This window comes from Triticum aestivum, chromosome 1D, assembly GCF_018294505.1.
Source record: "Triticum aestivum cultivar Chinese Spring chromosome 1D, IWGSC CS RefSeq v2.1, whole genome shotgun sequence".
NCBI classification, from domain to species: domain Eukaryota; kingdom Viridiplantae; phylum Streptophyta; class Magnoliopsida; order Poales; family Poaceae; genus Triticum; species Triticum aestivum.
Window position 1 is genome coordinate 446,656,301 of NC_057796.1, and position 13,993 is coordinate 446,670,293.

Below are 13,993 nucleotides of genomic sequence, written 5' to 3' on the forward strand. Positions count from 1 at the left end.
GCCCTTTATGTGATGTCGCTCAGACGTCCGACTGTGGCACTCTTGTCTTTTACTTTCAATATAAGCCCTTTTGTGATGTCGCTCAGACGTCCGACTGTGGCACTCTTGTCTTTTACTTTCAATATAAGCCCTTTATGTGATGTCGCTCAGACGTCCGACTGTGGCACGCCCGTTATTTACTTTTGATATAAGCCCTTTATGTGATGTCGCTTCAGACGTCCGACTGTGGCACGCACTGTTATTTATTTTTTTCCATTATAAGCCCTTTATGTGGTGTCGCCTTGACGCCCGACTGCGGCATTGTTATTTCATTTGTATCCTTTCGAGGAGTCATTCAGACACTCGATTGGCCTTCAGTATTACTTTGGGATTTCGGGAGGACTACCGCCCGACTCCCCTTTTATTTCCCATGCATTGCCATCTCGTTGTCTGAGTACGTTCTATTAATCTGTTCATATGCATCATGTTTACATTTGTTATATCTTATGTCCGAACTGTCTTGCGAGTACTTTCATAGTACTCACCTGGCTTGTTGATTTGGCCAGATGTTGACGAAGGCGATCTCATGGATGAAGAGTTTGATAGTGAGTCCGACGCCTAGAGGAGTCCCAGTCAGTCCCGTGCGATCCTGTATATTGGTCACTTGTATTATATACGCTTCCGCCACCCACAATAAGTATCCTCGAGCCTCACTCCGACGCTCGAAGAGCTGTTAGTTTCAGGAGTCATGTCACCCACTTCACTGTGATATATCCACCTCCGCTTTTATCGTGAGTTAGTAGTTACGCCACCCTATCCGCCTTTATGTATTATTGGCGTGCTTGTAATAAATTGTTGAGCAGTCCCCGCTCAACTTTGTATTATATTCAGTACTCCTGGTTTTTCTTCTATGATCAAGAATTTGTCTACCAGTGAGAAGGATTCTTCTCTACTGGTCCGTAAAAGGGATCAGTTTCTCAATAAATATTTTTATTGGAAAACCGGTCGTGACATTTGTGTTTGACGTTCCCTCTCGTTAGGGTTTTTGTGCTCTCGATGGCGACTTTGTCGCTCCCGTTGAGATCCAACTTTTTCCATCTCGTCGACCGATCTTCGAGACGCGGCTGGGCCTGTGTGAAGATGACATGGATGATGTGGTGGTCGATGAGGGATCTATTCCCCAAGACGCAGCCAGATGGATGGCGGTATCTAGGGTTCATATCGATAAACCCTATAGCCAAGGATGGTTTTTCAGAAACATGCGAGCAGCCTGGGATCTGGCTCAGGTGGTGAATTTCAAGCCTCTGGAGGCGAATCTCTACACGTTGCAATTCTGATGCCTCGGCGATTGGGAAAGAGTCATGCAGGAGGGCCCGTGCAACTTTCGAGGACATGCTGTGATCATTACTCCGTATGATGGGGTGACTCAACCAACTCAAGTTAAGCTGGACACGTTGGACATATGGATCCAGATACATGATGTTCCTAGTCTGTATGCACATCTGGTGCCGACACTGGCGTCGAAGGTTGGAGAAGTTCTGTTCGTTGAGCCTTCCTCGCATGATTTTACCGGCAATTTTTATCGTGTTTGGGTGAAGATCAACGTCTACAAGCCCCTAAAGAATGTGGTGTCTCTAGTGAGGGATTCCAAGCGGCAGATATACAGGGTCAAGTATGAGCGGCTGACGGATTGGTGTGCGGTATGTGGTCATCTGGGCCATACGTTTAAGGAACATGGTGAGGGGATTCACCCCAAATCTGCACTGGTCTTTAAGGATCTTCGTGCCTCTTGGTCTATGAGGCGGGGCAGTGGCCCTGGAGGGGAAAGGGGACGACGTGGAGGTCGTCGAGGCGGACGAGGTAGAGGAAACAGAGGGCCACCAAGAGACGACGAGGAAGAATTCTAGGAAGATAATGATCATGAGGGAGGGCTGCAACCAAGTATGGATAATATGTCCGTCGATGACCCAAGCAGAAAGAGGGTTGTAAGGGAGGAATCAGGAAAAAGCGTCGAGGTGAAGGAAAAGCAGAAGGGAGATCCAAGTGCGTCGGCACTCGCCATTGTCCCTGTGGGTGCTGGCATGGTCAGCCCACCTTTGACCAGAGACCCGAAACGCTCGAGGACGGAAGAGGAGGAAAGGGAAAGCTCAAGCATCCCAGTGAAGAATTTGGCGGGCTCCTTCGAGGAGCGCCGCCGGGCCCAATGAGTGCTTTCTGTTGGAACTGCCGCGGTGCGGGCAACGCCGCGATAGTCCAAGAACTTCGTGATTTTGCGAGGAAGCTTGCCCCTACCCTTTTGTGTATTGTTGAAACTCGGATAGAAGGATCTAGGGTAGAGAATTTAGCTGGTACATTGGGATATGACAATGCGTATGCGGTTGATAGTGAAGGTAGAAGTGGTGGAATTGGCCTCTTTTGGAATAATGAAATAAAGATTGATATTTTAGGTTACTCCCGTTATCATCTAGATGTGTCTGTAGAGGAAGAAGGTCAAGATGCTTGGAGAATGACGTGTGTATATGGCGAGGCTCAAACACACCTGAGATATCGGACGTGGGATGTTTTAAAAAATATAAGCACCTCCAGCTCACTACCATGGTTGTGTATAGGGGATTTCAATGAGGTTTTGTGGTCAAGCGAACATGCTGGAATTGGGATGAGAAGTAATACCCAAATATAGGCTTTCAGAGACATGGTGGATATCTGCATGCTTCTTGACATTGGATACAAAGGCAGGCCGTGGACGTTTGAAAAGAGGGTGGTTGGAGGAACATACACCAGATGCAGACTAGACCGCGCGTTGGCAAATGCACCATGGATGGCTCGTTTTGCTACTGCTAGTCTTGAGCACCTAACGGCGGCAACGTCAGATCACAGTCCGCTCCTTCTGGACCTTGGTTGAGGACAGAGACAACTACATGAACGCACTTTCCGTTACGAAGCAATGTGGGAAAAACATGAAGAGCTGAAAGGTTTTGTTCAGGCAGAGTGGGCTGTGCATGGCACATGCAATAACATTCAGGACCTGCATGATAAACTACAGCGGGTTTCGGCGGGCCTGACAAAGTGGAGCAAGCAGTCGTTCGGGAGCGTGCGGAAGGAGATCAAAGATCTGAAGAAGAGGCTGGATGAACTCCGGGGTGATCCGCTTAGAGTTGCGCCCACACATGTTGAACTAAAGACTAATGAAGGACTTATTGAACTGTATCATCGCAAGGAGATCATGTGGAGATAGAGAGCACGAATTGAATGGCTGGCCTCGGGCGACAAAAATACCAAGTTTTTTATATGAGAGCGAGCTTAAGGAGAAAGAAGAATATGATCAAAGCTTTGGAAAATTCATTGGGTGTTTTGGTGGATGACCCGGCTGAGTTGAGGGCAATGGCGAAAACTTTTTACCAGAGTTTGTATACGTCAGAAGGAGTGCAAGGAATACAGCAGGTCATTGATCATGTGCCTAGAAAGGTGACGGTTGCCATGAATGCAGACCTGTGTGCAGCTTACACTAATGAGGAGGTAAAGACAGCGCTTTTCCAAATGTTTCCCACTAAAGCACCTGGCCCAGATGGTTTCCCGGCATTGTTTTATCAGAAGCATTGGGATGTGTGTGGTGAGGATGTGACTAATATAGTTCTCAGAATAGTTAAAGGAGAGGAAAGTCCGGAGGCTATCAATGATACAGTGTTAGTACTGATCCCCAAGGTGACTAATCCCAACCTCCTCTCACAGTTCAGACCGATCAGTTTATGCAATGTGCTATATAAGATTGCTTCGAAGGTAGTTGCAAATAGACTGAAGCTTGTATTACCAGATATTATTTCAGAGGAGCAATCTGCGTTTGTACCAGGTAGAATGATCACAGACAATATAATATGTGCTTATGAATGCTTACATTTTATGAAGAAAAGCAGGTCAAGAAATAATAGCTACTATGCTCTGAAGCTAGAAATGATGAAAGCCTATGATAGGCTGGAGTGGCCTTATTTGAGGGCCATGATGGAGAAGTTGGGGTTTGCAGCAAGTTGGATTGACACAGTTATGGCTATGGTTTCTTCAGTCTCATTTTCAGTTTTGTTCAATGGAGAAAGACTCGAGCGTTTTTACCCATCAAGAGGAATTCGGCAGGGAGATCCTGTCTCACCTTACCTATTTTTGATTGCAGCAGAGGGCCTTTCGTGCCTCCTGAAATCCAGTTCACAATCATCTTCACTCACAAGTATTAGAGTGGCACCAACGGCCCCAGCCGTGAACCACCTTTTATTTGCAGATGACAGCCTGTTGCTTTTCAAGTCTAGTGTTGTGGATGCAGAAAGAGTTTCAAACCTACTGAACATATATTGCAATGCTTCGGGTCAGAGAATAAATACTGTAAAATCATCAAAAACATTCAGTAAGGGATGCCCACAAGAACGCAGAGATGGAGTGAAAAATATTTTGAACGTTCATAATGAGTCCCTCAATGAACGATACCTTGGAATGCCGACAGATGTGGGTCAGTCAAAGAATGGCACGTTTAAATACTTGCGTGATAGGGTTTGGGAGAAAGTGAAGGGTTGGATGCAGAAGTTGTTATCGGCGGCAGGGAAGGAAATCCTCATTAAGTCAGTAGTGCAAGCAATACCAGTCTTTTCAATGGCGTGTTTCAGGTTGCCAAGGGGACTCTGTGACAATATCACATCCATTATTCGTCAGTTTTGGTGGGGAAGCAGTAGGGGGAAACGCAAACCAGCTTGGGTAGCGTGGGACATAATGACCAAACCAAAGCACATGGGAGGAATGGGGTTTAGGGACATGGAACTGTTCAACTTAGCTTTGCTCTCGAGACAGGCTTGGAAGTTACTGAATGAAACTGAATCACTGAGTGCAAGGTTGCTAAAGGCGGTTTATTATCCGGATGTGTCACTGCTTCAGGCCGAGTTGGGGTCGCACCCGTCTCAGATTTGGAGAGCGACCTTAGATGGAAGATATGTGATGGCTCAAGGTGTGGTTAGAAGAATTGGTGATGGAGCCTCTACCAGGATATGGGACCATAACTGGATCCCACGAGCAAGTTACAAGAGACCGATTGCATCATTGGTTATAGCCCCGTCATTAAGGGTGTCTGATCTTATTGAGACGACCACGGCTTCTTGGAGAGAGGATCTGATCCGAGCAGTTTTCATGGAGTTTGATGCGGAAGCAATATTGAAGATACCTCTTTGTACACGACGGATTGGTGACTTCTGGTCCTGGGGCGAAGAACCTCGTGGAAACTTTTCTGTTCATTCTGCATACCGCATGTTGTTTCGGACTAAGTATGATAGAGAGGGCTGGCTTGAGGAACGAGAGGCACCATCTTCTAGCGAGGGGGACAACAGCGAATGGAGGGCCATCTGGAAGGTTGAAGTACCAAGCAAAATAAAGGTGTTTCTATGGCGACTCGCTCGACACACGATTCCATCGGGTGATGTCTTACACAGGAGGAATATGGCGACGACAGGGGCATGCAGGTTGTGCGGGTCACCCGATTCTTGGAGACACGCGCTGCTGAATTGTCCTATGGCACGCTGCACTTGGGCGCTTTCTTCGGAGGCCATTTTGGACGAGCTGAGCTCTCAACAACAAGATTGCCCAAAGACGTGGTTATTTGCAATGTTGAGAGTGCTAAAACTTGAAGATTTTGTTAGGTTTTCAGTCTCACTTTGGGCCATGTGGGGAGCAAGGAGGAAAGCATTATATGAAGGCCTTTTCAAGTCACCCCAGACGATGCACGGTTTCATAAACTCTTATATTTCCGATTTCCAGGTCTTAGCCCCTACGGGAGAAGGGTCAGGGGGTGGAGCCATGCAACACCCAGCTTGGATCGCTCCTCCTGATGGCTTTACGAAGCTGGATGTAGATGCGGTTGTGGGTCGTGGGAGCCGGTTTGGGGCTGTGGCGGCGATATGCAGAGACCGAGAAGGCAATTTCCTTGGAGCATCGTCTTTTATCTTCGAACATGTCAAAGATCCTGCTACTCTAGAAGCATTAGCAGTAAGAGATGGTCTTGATCTTGCAGCATATATGAACATCACAAAGGTACATGTGGCTACAGATTGCAAGGTTGTGGCAAGTGAGATTGGCAGGAGGAGCACTCCGGCTTACGGGTCGGTGGTTAGAGAAATTGAGTTGCAAGCATCTTCTTTCATTTCTTGTAACGTAATTCATCAGTTTAGGAGCTTAAATTATCATGCTTACAACTTAGCAAAGCATGTTTTAACTTTGAACGTTGGCCGTTATGTTTGGATAGGCCAACACGAAGGCACTTTATTCGTCTTTGTAAACATCGTGACGACGTAATAAAGCTTTGTGAGGTTGCCTAAAAAAATTAAATAGGAGGGTATGTACGTCGCATAAGCGGCGTATAGGATTGCGCCAACATCGTCGATTGAAGAAAATAAAAACGTTTTAGAAAAAGAAAATAAGTCATCTCTTTTATTGCCTACGCTGGTCCGCATAGAGGCGCTCAATTCCCCCAAATCCCCCAACCCCCCTTCTCGCCGGCGGTGCCTACTCCGATCCCGGGCTGAGTTTCTCCGGCCACCGCCGCCCTCATCCCCGTACCCAAGGAGGTTCCGGCGTCGATGCGGACTCGCGTATCCAGTCGCAGCCGCGGGCCACCACCACGCGCCTGCACTGCATCTACTCATCGTCGCCCGGCGGAAGCGAGCTTCACCGTGGCCAGGAGGCGTCGCGCGGACCGTCTCCTGCGCCGGCAGCCGCGGAAGCAGGCAGATCCCGGCGAGGACCGTGTCAGCGCCCTCCCCGACGACCTCCTCCTCCTCGTCCTGCGTCGCCTCGACACCCGCGCGGCGCTCGGCGCCGGGCTGCTCTCCAAGCGCTGGGCTGGCCTCCCCCGCGAGCTCCCCGCCCTCGACCTCAGGGTCAGCGACGTACTCCCGCCGCGCTACCGGCGGTGGCTCCTCCGCTACCGTGACATCTTCAGCAGCGGAACCTTTGTGATGTACAGGCATCGCCTCGCGCATCACGAGTTCGTGCCCGGCATGACGAGGTACGAGCGCCGCGCCATGCGCGCCTTCACCAGCTCCGTCGAGGGCCTCCTGGCCGCCCGAGCTCGCCGGAGGGTCAGCAGCCTCAGGGTCGAGTTCTTCATCACGCGCAACACCGGCTGCGTCAACCGGCTGATTTCCCAGGCCATGGATGCTTGGGGTGTCAACGACCTCGAGGTCATCGCCCGGCCGACATTCCGGCAGCAGACCGTGCACGCCTTCCCTGGCCATGGCCTCTGCTCCTCGCCCCGGTTGTCACGCCTGCAAAACCTCAAGCTTGGGGGCTGTGTCATCCCGCATCTGCTGCATGAGTACCACGCGCTCACTAGGCTCGTCCTGCAAGACGTTGCCGAGTCACCCCCGGCCGCCTACGAGGGCGTCTTCGCCTCGTGCCCGCAGCTGCAGGTGGTGCACCTCAACTCCTGTCTCTGCGGCGGCAGGGACATGGTCATGGTTGTGGATGCCCCCAGCTCGCAGATCAGGGAGTTCGTCGTGGACAAGTGTGAAATAGGATCAATATGGTTGAGGGATCTTCCCAATCTGGAGCGTCTGGCCTCCCTGGGCACACACCTGTTCTTTGAGTCCGCCGCATTCCCTTGCCTAAGGCAATGGAGCCTCGCCCGCCGCCACGGTGTCTCCTTGGATGGGTTTCGACAACACTTTCGGCAGCACCTGGAGCTTGACTTGTTTCTTGAAGACACCCCGGACATTACCGACCTGATCATCCGGTTCACGGGGCCCGACAGATGGATCGTGCCATCTATCTCACCATCCGTCTTAGTACCTAACCTGAGGCGGCTGTTGGTCGCCGATGTGCCTTCGTCCTGGGACGTCTCTTGGCCCCGTCTTCTCTTTGAGACGGCGCCTTCCCTCGAGAGTTTTCACATCCACATTGCCTCTTGCATGGAGGAGCCCACTCCCAGTGAAGAAATACCCTGGTGTCCGACAAAGTTTCGGCAGCATCGCTTGAAGGAGTTTGTGATGGCTGGTTTTGAGGCAACAGAAAGGCAGATTTACCTTGTCAAGTTTGTCATGGCCGTATGCACGGCGTTGCGTCATGTCAGCATGTTCAAGAATGGGCATGCTCGGGACAAGGGGCACTGGGAATGGGAGATGGTGACACAGCAACACTCATGGACTGAGGAGGAAAAGGACGACACGCTCAAGCAGATTATGGGCACGGCATCTTCAACGGCAGCTCCGGTTCAACTGGTTTTAGGCTGATCATCGTGTGTTTGTGCCTGTCTTATGATCCTCTCATAATGTATTCCACATCTCTGTTTTACTCGATGTGATTTATAATATATTACTCAATAATGTTTTTGTTTGTTTTTCTGTGCTAAGCAGTGTGTGTGCATTTTTCAATGGAACCCGATCCAATTTGTCTGCTGAATTTTCCATATGTGCAGGCTTTTATAGTAATTTGTCTTGAAAAGATTGATTATACGAGCTGTGACAAGGGAAAACGTCATGGCATAATGCCTGTCGCTATTTCCACGTCATCCCCCAAATTTGAAGTACCTTCACAAAATCCTGCTTATGACTAAACTACCCATTTACTGTGAAAAATGAAGAAGAAACTAGCCAGTGGCAAAAGCATCAGGAGGCCAAAACAGCTATGCTGTTTGGATATATAATCTGCTGCTAACTTTATCTGTATACTAGGTGGTTAGGCAGCTGTTACATATATGTTCGTTTACTTTGTTTTGAATAAATATTGTGTGTGTGTTTTTCTACTTTTCCAACTTATGATGCATATGGAGGTACTTTTGTGATCACCTCGTGTTTTTTACTTTCTACATATATGCGTGTTTGTTTGCTGTTGGTAACTTGATACTATATGCACTAGTACGTAGCATTTATTTAATCTGCTTATTATTATGCGACCACCTCTCTTAATGGTTAGTAAGTACTGTACTAAGCTGTAAGCCTGTTATTCACATGCAGTGTTCAACTCCGTTACGTAACCGCCTTCCTGCAGAGAGAGAGGGAGGGAGGGAGGGCATGCCAGCGTGGCGTGGCGTGGCGTACTTGCATAAGTACACCGCCTTCCTGCAGAGAGACTTGGTTCGTCCCCGGCAACGGCCCCGGCCTCCTCCCTATCAAGGTGCTCTCCCTCTCTCCTCTTCCTCTCCCTTCTCTCTCTCCCCCAACCTGACGTACCTGCTCCTCGATCGCCAGGTTGCTTGCTCAACTCCATTCCCGACCCAGGCGCAGCCCCGGTCAAGTCGCACCGCTCGATGGATCGATTGAAGAGGCTGTGCAAGGTGCTCGGGTCCAACTACCAGGAGCGGCTGGATAAGTATACCTGGACGCGAGCCGAGCCGAGCCGAGCTCGGGCCGAGCCAGCCATTAGCTCGCCCAGCACGAGCCGAGCCAGCCCGAGCTAACTGCTCAGGCGAGCCTAAGTAGCAGGCTCAACCCGAGCTGTGTGCTGGCTCGGTCCAACTCGGCAGCTCGTGTGCACTGCACATCAGCGTGCAGACTACTCCCTTTCTTTCTATTATAGTAGTATTTATATGTACCAAGTGCTAACTTTGACAGCAAATACTCAAGCAAATACACCCAAGTGCTAACTTTGTTCAGCATCAACACTGAAAGCCTGAAACTTTGACAGCATATACACCCAAGTTTGGACAACATTAACACTGAATGTCTGAAACTATTGACAGAAAAATACACACAGGTTTGGACAGCAAGTACACTGAAATTTGGACATCAAATGCACCCAAGTTTGGACAGCACTGAAGAAATTGAGATGAACATAAACCATTCATGAGTTTAGCAAAATAAGATGACATATGTCACATCCATAGTTCAAAGTTCAATGACAACATAAACTTAATAGTCCAAGGTTGAGAAGTTGACATATGTCACATCTAAAGTTCAGGCAACATAAGCAATGCAAGAACTCCATCATTCAAGGGTGACGACCAATATAGATCCATTGCTTGATTTACTTCCATGTGCAAATTTAACAAATGCATCTTGATGGTCTTCTCCCTACAATGTATCCTACATGTAACAATGGTTATTGTAAATAAGAAAAGCCTACAAGTAACAGAAGTAAACTAAAAAAATCTTACAGGTAACATACTTACTAGTAGTTGCAATCTGCGACACTTTTAGGCAATTTGACCTTCTCCACATCCTCCTCATCATCATCTTCTTCCACATCCTAGTTTTGTGCAAGTTAGCCATTAGATTTTTAGTTTATGGCAATAACATGATGCATATGAAATCATACGACATAAAACATAGATCGAAATCATACCAACACATTTAAGTCTTTGTGCGCACCCTTGATATAGCTTCCGCCACACACCAAGGCCTCCACCATGTATGGTTTTAGAGAGCTTCGATAATCATCCAGAATTCTTCCACCGGTGCTAAAACTGGATTCAGAAGACACCGAGCTAGCAGGGATAGTTAAGAATCTTCTTGCCATGTTTGCCAACACAGGATACCTAAGTGCATTCACCTTCCACCACTCTAGCAGATTGAAAGTGGCAACCATACCCTCATTTGCATCATCCATATAGTTTCTCAATTCACTCTTAGATCGTTTTGTAGAAGTGGATGATAAGAATGAGAGAAACTCAGAATCTGCAGGTGGCATTGAGGTACTTGTATTGCAAGTATTCTTGCATTGAGGTTCAGCTTGCCTCTTTTGAGAATCAAATTTCTCATACAACTTGTCCAAATCTTTCTTGAATGCAGACAACTCAGTTTCAGCCTTATCCTCATCATAGATCTGCCCAAAGCACCAATCCACGTACTTCATTTTGTACCTTGGATCCAGGAAAGTGGCAAGAACCATGACATTGTTTGGTTCTTCCCAATATTTGTTGAACTTGTCCATCATAGCATGTCCCATAGCATTGTAGGTTTTGTCCTTATGAACCATGGCTTTTCTCAAAGAAATTTTGATACTCACAATGTGGGGGTAAAATATGTTGGCGGTGGGATATGATTGACCCGAAAAGGCTGTAGTCACTCTAGCAAAAGCAAACAACAATGGTTCAATAAGCTGAAACATATCCCATTCTTTGTTTGTAGGCTTCCACTTGTAGTTGGCATCCGAATCAGCATAAGACACCAAGGCTTGCCTATATGGTCGGCCAGTTTCCAACATCTTGTATGTAGAACTCCACCTCGTGCAAACATCTAGGGTCAAATGCGCTCCAATTTTAAGGCCTAAACTCCTGCAAATCTCAACAAATTTGTGCAGCCGGGAAGGGGACTTCTTGAAGTACTTCACTGTCTCCCTTAGGTTCGTTACCAAAGTGCTCATGCAGGCTGTCCCATCCTGCACTACCAAGTTGACAATGTGAGCACAACACCGGACATGGAAATATTTGGCTTCAAAGTCTGTCCCTCTTCGAACAGAAAACATTGCCTTCAAATCTCTAACAGCTGAATCATTGTTTGATGCATTGTCTAGTGTGATGGACACTATCTTGTTTTCTATCTTCCATTCAGTCACACATTCAAACAACGCAACAGCCATGACGTTTCCGCTGTGAGGGGGGTCCAACTCCATGAACGCAAGCACACGAGTCTGCATCCTCCAATGTTTATCTATATAGTGTGCCACTACACACATATAAGAAATGGTTTGGTTACTTGTCCACATATCTGTAGTGAGACTAATGTGGTCCACATTCTTCAGGGCTGCCTTAAGGATTTCCTTCTCTTTATTGAAAACCCTCAAACACTCAGCTCTTATTGCCTTCCTACCAATTTCTTGATATAGCGGGTTCGAGTACTTCATCACAATATTGAACCACTCATGTTCCACCATCCTGAATGAGTAGTTATGGACAGCCACCATTTTTGCAATCAACTCCTTCATAGTTGTGTGCTCATACCCATTGGATGGCACACCTAGAGGAAGACCGGATTCACCTCTAACATTGGACGGCTTGTACCCAAGCCGTGATTGTATAAGTTTCGTCGCAACCTTGTTCTTGAAGATCTTACACTTCTTCATATGCCTATTAAGTGTTGTGGTGCTTGAACCTTGAACATATATGTATAAATTGTGGCAATGCATGCACTTTGCCTTCAACTCTTCAACCTTAGGATCCTTTTCTGATTTCACCATCACCTTCTCAAAAAAAGTCCAACAATCTGAACTCTCCCTGCTAGTACTGGACTTGCTACTGCCCTTGGTAGTGACCTTGCGCTTGACTTTCACCCCTTTCTTGTGTTTCTCTCCTGTTCTTGCATTGTCTTCTTCTGAACTAACAACAAACACATCAGTCTCACCTCCAGGGGACTGAAAAATATCCATTTCATCCTCTGACATGTCATCTCTAAGATCATACGAGTTCTCTTCTTCCTCAGACTCGGACTCATCAGCAGGCACATACACATTCTCATCCTTCTCTTCCTCATCCTGCTCCTGGACATGATCCTCTTCCGGCTCATGTTCCTGTTCAAACAATGATATTTTGAAGGAAAATCCACTAAATATTTGTATGGCAAGTATACTGAGATTAGGACAGCAAGAATGAAGTTAAACATATGCATCCATCTATAGTTTCTACAACAAAACAATTGAGCCCTCAATAAACAGGGGCATTACATGGGCATAAATACTCACTTTTTAGACAGTATATACACTCAAATGCACCCAATGTTGTACAACATATACATTCAAACGCGCCCAACGAACAGCCAAATAATAACTTGATTCCTCCTACAAAATATTGGGTTAGACTTAGTCATATGCAAATCTTCAGGAAACAATCAATTACTTAAGCACAACTGATTATAATGGACAATAGCAGATCGGCATAAATCAAGTGGAAACAATAGGAAATTTACTACTTCTTTTGTTGTTCTCTGGCTTATCCCTATGCATCACACAACAAGCTCACAAGCTTTATTTATATCCAGAGGAAAGAAGAGCAGGCCACTGCTTTGTGCTTACCCAGGACTCAGCTTCAGCCGGAGAAGTAGGCGTGACGGAGGTGTTCGCGGAGCCGGTCCAGCCGGATGCAACAACAGCTGCCGCCCGCGCGCCGATACCTTTGTTGTCAGGCAGACGCCGAGGCGGAGGCGGGGGTGGCAGTGCTCGCGCCTGCTGCTTTGCCCTCACAAGCGGGTCAACAAGGACGATGCTTGGATTGGCCTTGGAGCGAACGGACGGCTCGATGCCGGCGTCCATGGAGCTGGAGGTCTTGCTTCTGCCATTCTTCTTTTTTCCAATCGCTGGCTCCTTCCCAAGAATGGAGGTCAATGACCTCTCTTTCTTCTTCTCCATGGCTCCTTGGGCGATCTGGACAAGCGGCGTGTGTGTCATCGGCGACAGAAGGAACTGCGATGGCGGCGGCCGGCGGAGGCTGGCTAACCTAGCGCTGGGGGGAAAGAGGATGAGTGCTGCTCGGGGTGAGGTAGAGCGCTAGGTCAAGTGACTGGGCCACTTTGGGCTGTAGAGTTGGACGAGCTCACGGGCTGGCTCGAGCCGAGCTGGGCTCGGCCCGAGGCCGAAACAAGCCCAATAACGCAGCTCGGCTTGGCCTTTTTGTTTCTCGGGCCGAATCAAACTCGGGCCGAGCCTGGGCGACCCCGGGCCGAGCCTGAAAGCTCGAGTTCGACGTCCAGATTTATGGATAAGCTGGGGATAGCGGCGGGGCACAAGGAGATGGACGAGAAAACCAGCAAGGCCCTCGAGCAAACAATCCGAGTACTCGAGGAAGCCAAGGAAGCCAGGTTCTCCAAGGTTCGTCCTGTTCCGCCGCGCGTGCATCCCTCCTTCTCTTCTCCTCTGCGTTCCTGCACTTGTTGCCCGCCCGCCCGCCCGCCCGCCCGTAGCTGCCTAGCTCTAGCTGCGATTTGGGAGTCTGGCTTGGAATTCGGGGCTGGATGCCACGGGTTTGGAAATTGGGGTCGGATGCCATGGGTCCTTTCGAATTTGGGGCTGGATGCCGTGGGTTTCCAATTTGGGGCTGGATGCCACGGGTTTCGAATTTGGGGTC

General features: G+C 48.3%; 3 protein-coding genes across 5 annotated transcripts in view; 2 read left to right on the forward strand and 1 right to left on the reverse strand.

Annotated features, from left to right (window-relative positions):
* The first annotated feature begins 6,448 nt into the window (after nt 1-6,448).
* LOC123174181 (uncharacterized) lies at nt 6,449-9,091 on the forward strand. The gene has a single exon (XM_044590004.1). The coding sequence runs from the start codon at nt 6,582-6,584 to the stop codon at nt 8,229-8,231; it is 1,650 nt and encodes a 549-aa protein (XP_044445939.1). The 5' UTR covers nt 6,449-6,581; the 3' UTR covers nt 8,232-9,091.
* Nucleotides 9,092-10,107: 1,016 nt separating this feature from the next.
* Nucleotides 10,108-13,278, reverse strand: LOC123160386 (zinc finger BED domain-containing protein RICESLEEPER 2-like). The gene is made up of 3 exons (XM_044578210.1): nt 12,946-13,278; nt 10,282-12,444; nt 10,108-10,185 (listed from the first exon to the last, which is right to left on the reverse strand). Exons 1-3 carry the CDS (start codon nt 13,276-13,278, stop codon nt 10,108-10,110), a joined length of 2,574 nt encoding a protein of 857 aa, XP_044434145.1.
* A 286-nt stretch (nt 13,279-13,564) lies between these two features.
* The window catches only part of LOC123182793 (uncharacterized), a 5,571-nt gene continuing 5,142 nt past the window's right edge, over nt 13,565-13,993 (forward strand). For 2 of the 3 annotated variants that reach the window (XM_044595456.1, XM_044595455.1), the window contains exon 1: nt 13,565-13,737. In XM_044595456.1, the coding sequence (XP_044451391.1) occupies nt 13,624-13,737 (114 nt within the window). In that variant the 5' untranslated portion in view covers nt 13,565-13,623. The remainder of the gene's footprint in view (nt 13,738-13,993) is intronic. The other variant, XM_044595457.1, reaches the window with a different exon arrangement.